Below are 15,446 nucleotides of genomic sequence, written 5' to 3' on the forward strand. Positions count from 1 at the left end.
GCTAGGACTTGGTTGTGTGGATCCTTTGAAGATGGCTATGGAATATTTTATTGTGAATTTGCAGTAGTTGCTCAATCTCCTTAAAGTTCAGATATGAAATATGTATGTGTGAAAATGTCATCCTGGGTTTCCATAGTTATTTTCTCAGACTGTCAGATGTCATGCATCTTGTATGATACTCATGCTTCCCCATACTCCACTTCAATTTGCTCTAACTGTGACCTGAAGAGGCCACATCTAGGGATGGAGAGGATAGTTCACTTCCATACCTGTTTAGTTTGACCTCTCTAGAGAGACTGACAACCACAATGTCAGCTTGTGCTAATTGTGGTAGTGGTTTTAGGTATGTGGACACCAGATCATTATGACCTGGGCTGAATGTGCCAGCACACTTCATGTAGGCCTGTGGTTCTCAAACTTGACCTGGTATGGCAACATTTAACCCAGGGCGCTTCTTCCCATTTAGCAATAAGAGAAGTACAAGGTGGTTGCAACCTCCCAGGAATCATGAATCCCCAGCCTGCCATCCCAACTCCAGGATTTTGGAATTCCCAGTTTGAGTACCCATGTCATGGTCCATTCCTGGAAAGAAGTATTCAGAATAATTGAATGCTGATCTGTGACTTATTCAGCAAGGGCAGAGCCAAATTAAACAAGGGAAAAAAAGTCTTCTCTGAGCTCAGGCTAGAAATTCAAAACTTCAGAGTAAAAACCAACCAACTTCTTTGTGGAAGAGGAGTTGCTCATGTTGAATGCCCATTTCTTCACATAATATAGATAAAAGGTTGTAAAGTTCATAACTTTAACAGCCTCTTCCAAGTACCTGTTTTCAGTTCTGTTGCCATTCTCTTTGCTGCCGAAAGCTTCCCCTTGAATTGATCAACGTGTTCCAATGGCTTGGTATGCTATCCTAGATATAAAGCCAGTGTGGTTTATCATATCTCTGGCATCATCAGTGTTGAATATCAAGTACAGCGATACCAGTCAGTCCCAACTACAAGTACTGCAGGAAAGCTTCAAAGATATTTTTCCTTTTTGGTGCATCCTCTCAGTGGACAGCAAAACAGGAAGTCCATGCTGCTCAGCCTGGACAAATATTGAAAGTTTCATTCAGCTGTGTTGAGAACTGCTGGCTTCTAACATCTGTTTCCAAACATCTGCAGCATGTCATTAATTTGTCATCTTGCTGACTGATATTGAAGAGAGTGGAGTGCTTTGATTGGCCTGGCAGCAACTGATTCTAATATCTGAGACTAAGGGAACAATCAGTGGTTCCCTAGTTATGAGACTTTGAGGCATTTGTTATTTGTGATGACACCAAGTATGATTCTCGAAGGGCTTTCATGTTTACACCATTGCTATTTAATGAAGGTCACCTCATTTTGTAAATTTTTGATTGAAGAATTCAGGAGATTGTTTTGGAAAGATGTATGTTTAGCCTTCAGATGGCGGTGTCCTCTCCTTCTAGTGCCTATGTATATGCCCCTGAATCCTCTGTCAGATACTGCAGCCACCCTTTTGAAGTATTCTGATGTGCATTTTGGTCAGAGGCTATCAGAGAGGAAATTCTGGTTGAAAGAGCCAATTTCATAGAAGAGGGAAGAAATGGAGGGTAGTCATGTCTGCCTTGCTGTTTGGCTCTATGGAACAGTGCAGGAGGCGTGCAATATAATCCAAATATCTTCCCCTGAGTGGGAAAGCTGAGAATGCAGAGGCAACAGCTAGCAGCAGGGCAGGGGGCCCAAACCAAAATATTGAGCTCTGACTAAAACAAAACAATGAAATGCTGAACTCCATGGCATATTGGGGGGGAAAAAAGTCAAATTCTGTGGCTACAGAATTGATGGAAGGGGCAGCTCGTACCTTTCAGAGTTGCTCTTGCAGGCTGTTTGTAGATTCAGGCTGGTATCACTGCTTCAATTTATGCTTGGTGCACATTTTCAAGGTTATCTCTGCAACTTCAAGGGCTAGAGACTATATATATGTATATATTAAATGCAAGGGAAAAATAGGGAGAAAGAGGGTAGTTTACAAGCTCCCTAAAACTTTTTTGGTGATCTTCCAGGGTGTCACCAACTATAGGTTGAGAACTCCTGATGTAGGCCATTTAATAGCTGTAAGTAGTTAGGACTTCTTTGATACAAAATGATTTTTGAACAAATAACCAGATTGTATATACACAATGTCCAAATGTGAATTTACCCTATTGTCTGTCTGACTTCATAAGCGTAATCATGACCTATCAAGTATTTATATGTTGGTTTTTGCTTTGTATTTTTGTTTTTAAATGTATCTTTAAAATTAATAATTGAAGTAAATTCACACAAAAATGTAAGTTAGGAAGTCAAGCTCCTTCTTTAACACAATCTGTTGTGCGTACCTGGTGTGCTAACAGGAAATCTCAAAAGTGGCTGATATTTTGTACAGCTTGTGTATTGCAGTACCATCTCACCCAAAGAGTCTCCTTTTGTGCAAAGCAAGGAGAAATAAATTCTGTTCTGCATTTACAAAATAGAGTAATGTGAGTTAATGGTTCTCAAACTTCTTCTGATGAGGAACGATTCTCTTACACCACCTTCCCGTGCAATCCCTTGATCCCTCTCTGTTTAGTTTTCAGTGTTTTATTCTGCAGACTACCAAAAAGGGCTCCATGGAGCTCTGGTGGTCTGAGAAACACTGTTCAGGGCAAGATAATAGTCAAGTAAAGCATATTTTATATTGCTTTGTTCCTGATAAACATTTTTTGCTATCTTTCAATTTTAAGCTGCCAAAATGGCTTTAAAAGCATATTACTATTGTAAGCCTGTGCTTCAGAAACAAGTCTGAAGATTTCCAGTTCATGTTATTAAAAATTAAGTATCTCCTATTTCTAATAACGTTGACTGTGTTGCTGTCGATGGGCCAATGTTTATTGTGATGCATTTCTATTTTGCTTGAACATATAACATTGAAACATAGCATGAGAAATATATTGTAATGAAACTTCTTGACAGAAGTATGTACATTTAAAAAGTTGTTGGGCCATAATCTGCCATGGAGCTTTAAACAAAACTCAGGTGAACATAACACAAGGCCAGAATACAGAATAAATGGTATGAGATATTCCATAGTTGTAAAAGTATTAAGTGTTCTTCAATATTTTCAAGAAGGCAATGAATCTATTACTGTTTTTAAACTACAGATTCCTTTATTTTCAACAGTGGTACTTAATCAGACACGAAGCCTATAAAGTAAACCTGGCATCATCCTTGTATTTTGCTGGACTGCTTATCGGAAATATATTTTTTGGACCATTGTCTGATAAATTGGGCAGGAAACCAGTGTACATGTCAGGTAAGATAAAAGTAAAATCATTGTTTCTTATACTTTTTCAATTTGGACATAATATCTGGATCTGAAGGAAATGAGGGCCAGAATAAGAGCATTTAATATTTTTCCATTGGGAGTACACAGCATGTGCATTTCATCATACTTTTCAATTAAAAGTTTATTTCCTGGATGGGGACAAGAATATTTCTGAGGCAAGAGTATTTGTGAAGAAAGCTTGTATTGTTTTGTGTTGATTGTGGTGTTCCATCAGCTGTGGTTTAAAAAAATCCATTTGAACTTGTGGTCTATCTGTTTTGTTTTTCTGTACTATTTGGCAATCTATTTTCTGGTTCAAAAGTTTTCTGAAATTGGCTATATTGTATAACACAATATGTTAAACTTCCAGAGTTTTCTTCATGTTTGAGACTCGGCATAAGATTTTGAATTTACTACTTCTTAGCCAGCTATAATGCAACTTGACTTACATTCTCCAGCCTTCCAGTAATTATTGTCTATTATAAGGGGAGGTGGTGCTATGGGTTTTCACAAATCATCACGCATCCATAAAAAGATGAGAAAATATGTTGCAATTTCTTGTAGAATTTGCAACACGTAGACCAATTAATTTCAGATGTCTAAAACTAAAAAGTCTTTCTCCAGCACATAATACAATATATTTTCTTCCTGTTGTCATGAGTGTTCTTATTTTAAACCTGAAGAATAGCTCTCTGTAAGCTTGAAAGTTTTTCTCTCTTATCAACAAAAGTTGATCCAATGAAATATATTACCTTATCCACCTTGTCCCTCTAGTGCTTTTAAAGTGATTTGAGCTCCTCAAGAGAGACTGTTGCCAGTGTGTGAGAAATCCAGCCCTGCTGTGATTTGGACATTTGGATCCCAAATCACTAATCTTACTACTTAAACTAAAGGAGATCATATAGATACAGTTAGTAGTACTGGGACTAAGTCTCTGTAGAAGCTTTTAACTTCTCAGGGCAAGACATCAAAATATATTAATGTGTAGTCTAAACTGCACAGTTTCATCCCACTGGAATTCACTTCTCAAGTTTTTTGAAAGTCAATTTCAGCCACACTCCCTTGCAACCTCACAACGGAGGTAGTATTTTACCATCCCTATAATATTTCTCAGTCAGTCCCGTTGAAATCCTTGGCTGCTTCTGCTTTTCTCAGAAAAGATTACTTTTGTTTCTAGGACCTCTTTGTGTAGCACAAGACCACATGGCATCAGGGACTCTATTTGGATAAAGGATAGTATCCAAGCCATTTTGAGTAATAAGGAAAGTTTATGCCGTGGTCTGATATTTTTCAAGATTGATCAGACACATACTACAGTGCTTCCATATGCTCTAAAGAAACCTTATCAATAGTTTCTTTATCATAGTTCTTTTATCATGAGTTTTTTAATTCCATCTTGCTTTTTCACAGTTTCTCCTTCTCCAGAAACTTAGTTATATCTCCTTAACTCGTGTATTATTACCATAAAACCTTGTTGTGATAATTCTCAGAGTACCAGAGCTATGAGTCACCTTATCATCTTCCTGCCTCCAGTGAGAGGGAGACTTGCTTGTGCTTTAAATGGGTGTCAGCTCCCTGACACCTCCAATCTGTTATGTCAGCCCTTACTGTGCCTACCCAGTTAACAATAGGTGTAACTCAGTCCCTGAGCCCCTTCAAAGCATTCCCCAGAAGTGTCCAGCCCCTTATCCTCTGAACACTCTCAGAAATACCAGGCTTGCTGTCTCCAAGGGGACAATGTACACACTAACTTTTGTTTCAACTCAGGTTCAGCACCTTGTATAATACCATAGCACTGAGATATATTTATAGCGAAAACAATGGTAAGTTTATTATCAAAGATCAAGATTTAAGAGCAAGTGAGTAAGGATAATGGAAATAGAAGGGTTACATGTGAAACAAAATCATAACATGATTCCTAGAGACTAAATTTAACTTAACAGGCTAACTTCCAATCTAAATAAGTTTCTCACCCAACATGTCCTTTGCAGTGTTTTCAACCAAGCCTACTTGAGACCCCGTTTTCATGAATGTAATCGTTCTGCTCGATTACTTCATGGGTGCAGGATAAAGTGGTGTCTTCCTTGCTTCTTGTATTTCCCCAAGTTCATTGTTTGTACCCCAGAGTCAGGATGACCCGCTGTAGTTTATTCTCTGGTGTGCTGCCTTTCCTCTTGACTCCGTATGTAAACTGGGATTTCATTATGTTGGCTTACAATGCTTAACTTACATTTTGACAGCGATACACACATCTTACCTGCTGTCTGGAAGAAAACCTGTTTTCGTCTCTGGTTGGTGATAGACTTTGTCATAACTATAAAGGGAAGGGTAATAGCTGTCCTGTGTATAGTACTATAAAACCCCTCCTGGCCAGAGACTCCAAAATCCTTTTCCCTGTAAAGGGTTAAGAAGCTCAGGTAACCTGGCTGGCATCTGACCTAAAGGACCAATTAGGGGACAAGATACTTTCAAATCTTGGGGGGGGAAGGCTGTTGTTTGTGTTCTTTGTTTGGGAGTGTGTTCGTTCTCGGGACTGAGAGGGACCAGACATCAATCCAGGTTCTCCACATCTTTCTAAACAAGTCTCTCCTATTTCAAACTTGTAAGTAAATAGCCAGGCAAGGCGTGTTAGTTTTCCTTTGTTTTTCTCAACTTGTAAATGTACCTTTTACTAGAGTGTTTATCTTTGTTTGCTGTACTTTGAACCTGAGACTAGAGGGGAGTCCTCTGAGCTCTTTAAGTTTGATTACCCTGTAAGGTTAATTTCCATACTGATTTTACAGAGATGATTTTTACCTTTTTCTTTAATTAAAAACCTTCTTTTTAAGAACCTGATTGATTTTTCCTTGTTCAAGATCCAAGGGGTTTGGATCTTGATTCACCAGGAGTTGGTGGGAGGAAGGAGGGGAATGGTTAATTTCTCCTTGTTTTAAGATCCAAGGGGTTTGGATTTGTTTTCACCAGGGATTTGGTGAAGGTTTTTCAAGGTTTCCCAGGAATGGAATCCATTGAAATGGTGGCAGCAGAACCAGAGCTAAGCTGGTAGTTAAGCTTAGAAGTTTTCATGCAGGCCCCTACATTTGTACCCTAAAGTTCAAAGTGGGGATCCAGCCTTGACAGACTTTAAAACATATTTTCAGTACATATAACACAGCTCCATTGATGTCATTCATATGTACATCTCTCTGTGATTATGAGGCTCAGGATTGACATAAGCTTTTAGTAGAGACCTCACATGGCTCTCTTTGGAGAACTAGACTATACATGCTAGACTCGGGAGCTACCTGTAACCTCTATGCCCCTTTGCCAGCTGGCATTAAAAGTTTCTTGAGGCACACTTTTATTTTCTTAAATAACAGTTGCTCTTTGCATTTTTAACCTTTGTATAAAATAAAACAGTTGTGCCCACTGTTACCTATGAGCTCAATTTCCTGATTTCTAAATTGTTTTATGAAGCATCCCTTTAGCTCTAAAGTTCAAAACTGAAGATTGTAGGTCAATGGTTGTACTTAATTTTGAAGGAAGAAATTTAGTTGTGTAATCGTCATTTTCTGCAGATGGTAATTTTCTTAAACCATTTTGTTAATTAATTTAAAATATATTTTAGAACACTGTGAAGTTACATGATTATTATGCTATCTCTGAATTGCTATCAACCAATCAGATTATCTAGTTACCGGTAGCTCCGACTGGTAGGAGTGTTGTTGTGAGTTAATTGATCGAGACTTAATCTTCGGATTACAATTGATAACTCATGTCATGGTCATATATTTTGCAATTGTACTTCTAGTTGAAGGGTCTAGTGTTGAATTGTAGTATTGTCTAAAGCAGTGTTTCCCAAACTTGGGACGCTGCTTATTTAGGGAAAGCCCCTGGCGGTCCGGGCCAGTTTGCTTACCTGCTGCATCTGCAGGTCCGGCCAATCGCGGCTCCCAGTGGCCGAGGTTCGCTGCTCCGGGCCAATGGGAGCTGCTGGAAGCGGCGCGGGCCAGGGGACGTACTGGCCGCCACTTCAAGCAGCTCCCATTGGCCTGGAGCAGTGAACCGCGGCCAGTGGGAGCCGTGATCGGCTGGACCTGCGGATGCGGCAGGTAAACAAACTGGCCTGGCCCGCCAGGGGCTTTCCCTAAACAAGTGGCTCCCAAGTTTGGGAAACACTGGTCTAAAGGTAAGTTTCCTCTTGTGGATCTCCATTCTTGGTATTACAAACCTCAGGTGTGTGACTTGGAGATGAGGTAATAGATACTAACAATTTGGAGCCCCTTGGAATCCTCATGTTACCCGAGATGTTGAATCTACAGAGATACTATCTTTAGACCACTAGTTACGGTAAGTAATTCAGTCCTGGTCTTTCCTTCCTTCTCTCTTTTCTGAATTTACACTATTTGAGAAGACTGATAGACTGGATTTTTATACTCTGTTTTGTTCAGGTCTGTTCTTTGATGTCATTTTTGGATATGTCACAGCATTCGCTCCAAGTTATGAAATTTTTGCGATGTCACGCTTCATTGTTGGGATTATGAATGGTGGAATGTCTCTAGTGTCTTTTGTCTTGACACAAGAATATGTAGGAAAGTCTTACTGGGCATTAACAGGTAAGATTTAAAAATGATGCTAATATCTTACACAAAACTTTCTTTTTCATAAATTCTTGCAATTTTAGAAATAATTTTAAATGTATGAAGTTATTTTAGTACATATTAAAGACTATAATGAGTCAAATAAATACAATATTCCACCCAAAATGCCAAGGATTCAAGCAAAATTTTGCTTGAATAAGGACTGCAGGATTGGGGCCAGTGTAATTAACAACAGGGTAGTGGTGATATTTCAAGATTAGCATAATGATTCCCAAAACAATCTGTGGACTATTTTGCATTACTAATTTTTTTCCAGAAACCTCCTTTTCCCCCCAACTTCCCAATTTCACCACCAGTGTTTTTGAGAAAATATTTATGATGGCAAGAACTCTTCCCTCTTACCCCATCACCGTTTTTTTTAAAGTAGTTCATTTCTCCTGTCCCACAAAAATAAGATAGCATATACCTGGTGCTTTTTTCATATTTGTACTGAATCCAATATTTTAAAAATGTCTCTCTGCTCTGACAGTGCAAGTATTTAACGTACATTTAATAATAAAAGTTGAGATTCAGCTCTCCATCACACTATTGTAAATGTAGAGAAACTCTAACTTTAGTGAATTTGCATTGGAGTAACTGAGGGTAGAATTTGGCCCTAAATGTTTTAACTGTGATGGCTGTGAGCCTGTTTTCCCCTTTTATTTCTTCAGTCTTTACACACTCTTTTTTTCTTGTTTCTTTATATTTTCTTGCCTTCTGGGAATGAGGGAGTAGGTTTTTCTCTTGTTCTATCTTCCTGTTTTTTCAATTACTGATTTTCCCCCCCCCCCCCCAATTGTCCTTCCCGTTTGTTTGTCTCTACATTTCCACTCATGTTGTCTCTGTCTGCCTCCCGTTTGTCTATCTCAGCTCTCCCAGTCTTTTCCCCTACAGGGCTGGCCCCTGATGGGCTGAAGAGATACTCCGCTCCCTGCTGCTTGCCATTTCAGGTGCTTTGTTGTTTTAGTACCTTTCAGCTGTTGAGTAGGGGGTAGTGAAGAACAGATCAATGGCTGGTAGGGAGGGGGAGCTAATGAATAATGCTCCTGATAGCGGTGCTAAAGAAGAGCTTCTAGCTGCCAGCAGTGGCCAAGGCTCCATCGACCACAGTTTGAGAACTTCCAGTTTAGTACTATATCTCACATAATTGACTGAAAAAGTTTGCTCTTAGGCTTTTGTGATTGACATTGACTACATATTTTCCATAACACCTTTTATAGATATTTGTTCTTCAGAAAGGTTTGGTAAGTTTACCCTAGTATCACTCAAGTTTATTGCTTTTCTATACAATACTAACTACCCTTCCAGTTTTAGAGCTCTCTTCCAATTTGTCTGGCTCACGACCACTCCAGATTGTCATCATGCATCCAATTAAATCAGTTTCATCGCTTCCTGGCTCTCCGAGCTCTGGTCAAGTGAAAAAATTCTCTAAGTTATATCCTTTCACTTCCTCTCCCACCTCAGCTTCTCTATACAATTTTTACGTTGAACTTTGCTTTGATTGCCTCCCAAAAAACAATTAAATATTAAAATTCTGTAAATACATATACATAATCCATATACTGTCAGAATCAGTTAACTTATTCAAATGAACTCAAAGCAATATCACAACTGCACAAGAATGTTGCAAAGTCTTTTCTGTACTGTAGGAAGAATATACACTTAGTGTATTTCACTGCATAGAAATTTGAGGCATCTGAGTGGGCTTTTGTCATTGTTTGATGTAGTAGCTTTTTTTTGTTTTTATTTTCAGGCTCGCTAACAAATTTAACATTTGCAGTCGGCATAGCAGTTTATGCCTTCCTGGGTTACTACATACGAGAATGGCGCTTCCTCGCATTTGTATCAAATTCTCCAGGGGTTTTCTTCTTTCTTCTTTCTTTGTAAGTAGTTCAAATTTGTTATGTATGTAAGAATATAATGTGTAGCAGTTTAACAAAAATACCTTATTTTGTTATTGAAAGATAGAGCAATGGAAGTATGGTTGATTTTTTTCAAATGTTTTATACTCCGAGCAAGACAAGATTAGTGCATATATGAGGTCAAAGGTAGAAGAGTTTTTTTGGCAGATATTTTCACTAATAAAACAAAGGCTTTGAGATTTTACTTTCTTTTGAAGAAAAGGTGCCAAAAGAAGCCTACCCTCCGTGTCCTTATCATGTAGGTAGAGCTGTTAACCTCCTTGAAACAGAAACATTAGAAGCCAGAAGCTTTGCCTTAATGTCGTTAAATATGTCCCCATTTGATTAGTGTTGGTACACAGAAATCTTTTAACCTCTTCCTTCTGATTTGTGTATTAAGTGAAGTAGGATTCAGAGTAGCAGCCGTGTTAGTCTGTATCCACAAAAAGAACAGGAGTACTTGTGGCATCTTAGAGACTAGCAAATTTATTTGAGCTTAAGCTTTCGTGGGCTACAGCCCACTTCATTGGCTGCATAGAAGGGAACATATAGTAAGGAGATATATATACACACATACAGAGAACATGAAAAGGTGGGAGTTGCCCAACCAACTCTAATAGGCTAATTAATTAAGATGAGCAATTATCAGCATGAGAAAAAAAACTTTTGTAGTGATAATGACAAGAAGGTGTGCGGATACTTAACATGGGGAAATAGATTCAATGTGTGTAACGGCTCAGCCATTTCCAATCTCTATTCAAGCCTAAATTGATGGTATCTGGTTTGCATATTAATTCAAGTTCAGCAGTTTCTCATTGGAGTCTGTTTTTGAAGCTTTTTTGTTGCAAGATTGCCACCTTTAAATCTGTTACTGAGTGGCCAGAGAGGTTGAAGTGTTCTCCTACTAGTTTTTGAATGTTATGATTCCTGATGTCAGATTTGTGTCCATTTATTCTTTTGCGCAGAGACTGTCCGGTTTGGCCAATGTACATGGCAGAGGGGCATTGCTGGCACATGATGGCATATATCACATTGGTAGATGTGCAGGTGAATGAACCCCTGATGGTGTGGCTGATGTGATTAGGTCCTATGATGATGTCACTTGAATAGATATGCGGACAGAGTTGGCATCTGGCTTTGTTGCAAGGTTAGGTTCCTGGGTTAGTGGTGTTTTTTTTTTTTTTTTTTTTTTTTTTTTTTTTTTTTTTTTTTCAATAGTACAATAGTCTATAGTCTGTATACTATAGACTGTTGTACTATTGCAAAAAAAAATTGATTTATTGAGTATCAGATTTAATTGATTTGCTATTTTAAAACTATTTTAGAACTGTTTTCCCAGTGAAGAAAATAAGATCCTTAAATCTGCAAGCAATGCTACCTAGAATCCGTCTGTAAAACTCATGTTCTGAGACACAGAGTGTAACATCTAGAGCAAAAGTGAAAGATAAATTACTTAGTCTATGTCTACATTTTTTTTAAATGTGTGGGGGGGAATGGAGGTGACTTCTGGTCCATTTGCACATTTCAGGTCCCCATCTACAGCATGAGCTAGGCTGCAATAATAAATAATACTCCAATATTTAAATTGGGTAGACCCTGTTAAGACAAGGAGCAATTCGATATTCTTTTAGTGCCAGTATAATATTAAAGCCTAGTTTATTAATGTTGCTTTTGTCATATTGACTAAATCAGTTCAGCTTTGGTCTGTCTCTTCTAGAAATACTAGCTTATGGTATCTTTAAGTGAATTTTCTGTTGTAGAAGTTGATTCCTCACTTGCCAAACAATATCTAGGAGGCTTGTTATCATTTAAATCAGCAATTAAATAAATATTAAAATACAAAATAAGTAAATATTAAGTTATACTGTTTATGCATATATCTTGTATGCTTTTGTCTTGTGGCAAGCGTGTTTGTTTTTGTAAGTCTTCAGTATGCCAGGAAAAAAAAATTAGTCTGGATTTCTTTATTACCTTTAGATATATTGACTTTGAAGAGCAGAGAATTTTTGAAACATTATTTTATTTGCTAGACTAGCAAATGTGAAATAGATCATGTTGATTATAATCAAATACAACAAGGCCTAATTTTCTGCTCTAGCTTTTTTGTTTGTTTGAATTAGTGATATGTTTTAAGAATTCAATATTACTATTTTTCATTATGATTTTTACTGTTTTGGAGTTGGCTTTAAGCATTTTGATGTTACTGTGGAACTAAAGTTCCAAATTTTTTTGTGACTGGAGATTAATTGGTACTGAGGTATAGCGTCAAGGTAATTACCAAGTGAGGGTATTTTCCTTGGGTATGAGTATGTGGGTATTTGTTAGGGGGTGAAGAGTTAAGACAGTCTTTAACATAAAAGGACAAAATTCTGCTTTGAGCAGCACAGTGAATGGGAATTGAAAAGGTTTCTGATGTACTCTCTTATTTTGTTCCCTTGTGTGTCATTTCAGCAGAGGTCAAGATTTCGCTTTAAATTACATTTTTAAAATACTTGGACGTCATAGCATTTTGTCCACAATATTTTACATGGTTTTAAAAGAATTTGGGTACCTGATACAAACTGGCTGAGAAAATATCTGGGTTTTAACTTGCTTGTACTATAAGTTAGATGATCTCAAATGTTTGGATGTAATATACAGTTGCTTTACAAGATGATACTTGAGGGGTTTTGCAGAGAAAGAAAATTAATACAGTACTTTCTTAGTAGGACTGAACTTTCACTATTGTATCTTTCTTTGGTAGTATGCTTCCAGAGTCACCAAGATGGCTGTATTCCCAGGGGAATACTGCAGAAGCAGAGGATGTGCTTCAATACCTGGCCTGTGGTAATGGAAAAGAAAGGTTGACTATAAAATTGAAACCATGTGCAGGAACAATGAAAAAGAATGACTCAGCATCCGGTGTCCTAAACCTAGTAAAACACCCAGTCCTTCGATGGCGAACTATCATCTTGATGTATATCTGGTAAGTAATAAAAAGGAAGTGTGCTGAGATGGCAAGAGTTAGTCAAAGGTGAGAAACTGATTAAGATTTTCAATTTCTTCCCTTCATTTAATAATAGCTTTCTCAAAGTAAAATTTTGAGTTTTTCTGTTAGTAATTCCAGGCATTGGTTTTCTGAAAAATTGTGCTGGTATTATATTATAATGCCTTTGATCAAGTTGTATTATCTGGAAACTGTTCCAAAGACTAATAAGACATTAGCTGGAGACAACAAAACGGTAACAAAATTAAATGCTAATGCAGAAATTAATAAAAATTGTTTCCATCTTACATTCTGACTGAATATATACTAAATATATGAATTGTCAAAATGTAGGTGTAAAAATGAAACAAAGAGCTAAATATAGACCGATGTAGATGTCAGTGGGGGCAAAGTATGGGCACGCCATCTAGTCATTAGCTTTCACATGTTGCCTAATCTATTAATTAATTATTGATTAGATTATTGATTTAGTTTAGCCAATTAGCATGCTAATATGTTAGGTTCTTGTCAGAATTACTGCCTATAAGGCACGGCAGTGACAACAGTACTCAGGGAAGATGTTCTGCAACTGTGAATGTTTTATTATTACAATTAGTCTGATAAGTAAAACCATCCAAACAAGTGTAGTTATATAATATAACACTGTCAGTGCGACTGGCAGCATTACAGGTATATACTCACTCTATCCTTGAGGAGAGCTCTAGAAGTTGAGACCGATCTCAGTCCAACTCTGGCATGCTGATGAAGCACTCCAATGGCTGTACCTAAGACCAGATGTTTTATAGGCCTTGATGGTCCTTATGCATAACTCTTCCCTCCTTTACCATATCTTAACTTTCTCACCCTGGTAATATTGGGATGTCATTATCCTATAGGTTAGTATATTAATTAAGCAAAGCTGATTAACATCAATTGGATTACTATGGTTACCTGCGGTTGAGCATCTGCTAACGTTCTCCTCCAAAAATACTTTAAACTGGTATAAACTGCCTTCTTGCAGTTACCTACCAGCAGTTTGTAACACTTGTGATTATTACAAAACAATAAATAAAGTCTTATGCCATCTTGTGACTCGTTGTTAGTTTACTTACTTATGCTAACTTATTGAGCAACTATTCCTACTCAGGCTCCCTAAGGCCTTATGCTTATGTTAAATGCTTAAGCTGTTTTATGTAGGCCTGTAGGTCTCTTGCATTTCTGCTGTTAGTTTCTTACCCCTTTATCTTCTAATTACTGCTGTAATTACTACAGGACTTGACAAAATGCAGGTGCACACTTTTTTTTTTTTTTTTTTTTTTTTTAATATCAAATGTGGGTGCACTGTTGGTAACATATGCACTGGGCTTAGCGCCCTTGATTGCATGAAGCACAGTTTCAAAAATGGGCCCATAATGGGAGAGGAGATCACACATCTGAAAATAAAGGCCCTTGACCAGAGCAACAATAAGTCACAGGAAGAGCTCTAACTTTGTTTAAGCTGATCGGGAACACCTATTACTAACCTTCTGACCTATGACTAAATAATAGTTTATGTTTTTGTAAGTCTTCAGTATGCCAAAAAAAAATTAGTCTGGATTTCTTTATTACCTTTAGATATAGCACTGTGCAGTCTGACCACTGCCCAGTTCCTTCTCTACCGCCTTGAGTCTGGGATGGGGATGGATCACTTGATGATTATCTGCTCTGTTCATTCCCTCTGGGGTACCTGACATTGACCACTGTCAGAAGACAGGATACTGGGCTAGATACTTTGGTCTGACCCAGTATGGCTGTTCTTATGGAATCTGCAACAGAGCCTGCTTCTCATTTTGACCTGTTAGATAGTGCCTTACCTGTTAGTTTTAGTGTAGTTCAGTAGTTCTTTCCTTTCTCATCCTCTCCATATATATATAATATGTCGCAAAAGTATACTCCTTGCCACAACCTGACTGCCAGGTCCAGAAAAGACCGGGACGTTTGGTTACGACTTCTCATGGAGAGATCATTGCGTCCAGCATCAGACCCTGGCCCAGACACTTCCCCCCGGGCAGCTCTCACGTTCCGCTAGGTCATTCACTGGCCCTGATTTGCCATGTCCTTCTAAAAGAATATCTTCCCTTCCTGTGCTGACGGGAAGAAACAGGTTCCCTCATCACCATCTGAGGCTCTGCCCACCAGAACGCCACTCCCTGCCAGGTCAGTTGTTTCGACATTCTCAGAAAGGGGACATAGCTCCAGGGACCATCCAAGTATCTCCAGTGCTAGAGCTAAGCACAGATCTAAAGACCCTAAGCAGGCAGACCTACAGCTGTCAGCAACATAGACAGGACACGAGACCTTCAAGAACGGTGCTGACCACGCCAACTTCGAGCACCATGGCACTGATGAAACCACCAGCACTGAGCAAGTCTTCAGCACCGAGCAAATCCTCAGCGTTGAGCAAGTGCTCAACTCCATCTACTGGCTGCTCAAGAGAATGAACCTCTCCCTTGGCACTGATACACCCCCCCCCCGCCCGCCCCCAAGAGTTCAGATACCCCAAGTATCTGCTTGTATCTGATCTGCCTCAGTTACCACTACTCAGACACAACCTCCCTCCACTTCTGTCCTCTTCTC

The 15,446-nt window shown here is 38.5% G+C and overlaps 1 protein-coding gene across 4 annotated transcripts in view; it reads left to right on the top strand.

Annotated features, from left to right (window-relative positions):
* The window catches only part of LOC101932696 (solute carrier family 22 member 15-like), a 58,525-nt gene that overhangs the window by 12,970 nt on the left and 30,109 nt on the right, over nt 1-15,446 (top strand). For 3 of the 4 annotated variants that reach the window (XM_065551894.1, XM_005294325.5, XM_065551895.1), the window contains exons 3-6: nt 3,201-3,333; nt 7,776-7,940; nt 9,718-9,847; nt 12,609-12,830. In XM_065551894.1, coding sequence (XP_065407966.1) covers nt 3,201-3,333; nt 7,776-7,940; nt 9,718-9,847; nt 12,609-12,830 — 650 coding nt within the window. The remainder of the gene's footprint in view (nt 1-3,200; nt 3,334-7,775; nt 7,941-9,717; nt 9,848-12,608; nt 12,831-15,446) is intronic. The other variant, XM_065551896.1, reaches the window with a different exon arrangement.

The sequence above is a fragment of the Chrysemys picta genome, chromosome 7, assembly GCF_011386835.1.
Source record: "Chrysemys picta bellii isolate R12L10 chromosome 7, ASM1138683v2, whole genome shotgun sequence".
NCBI lineage: Eukaryota > Metazoa > Chordata > Testudines > Emydidae > Chrysemys > Chrysemys picta.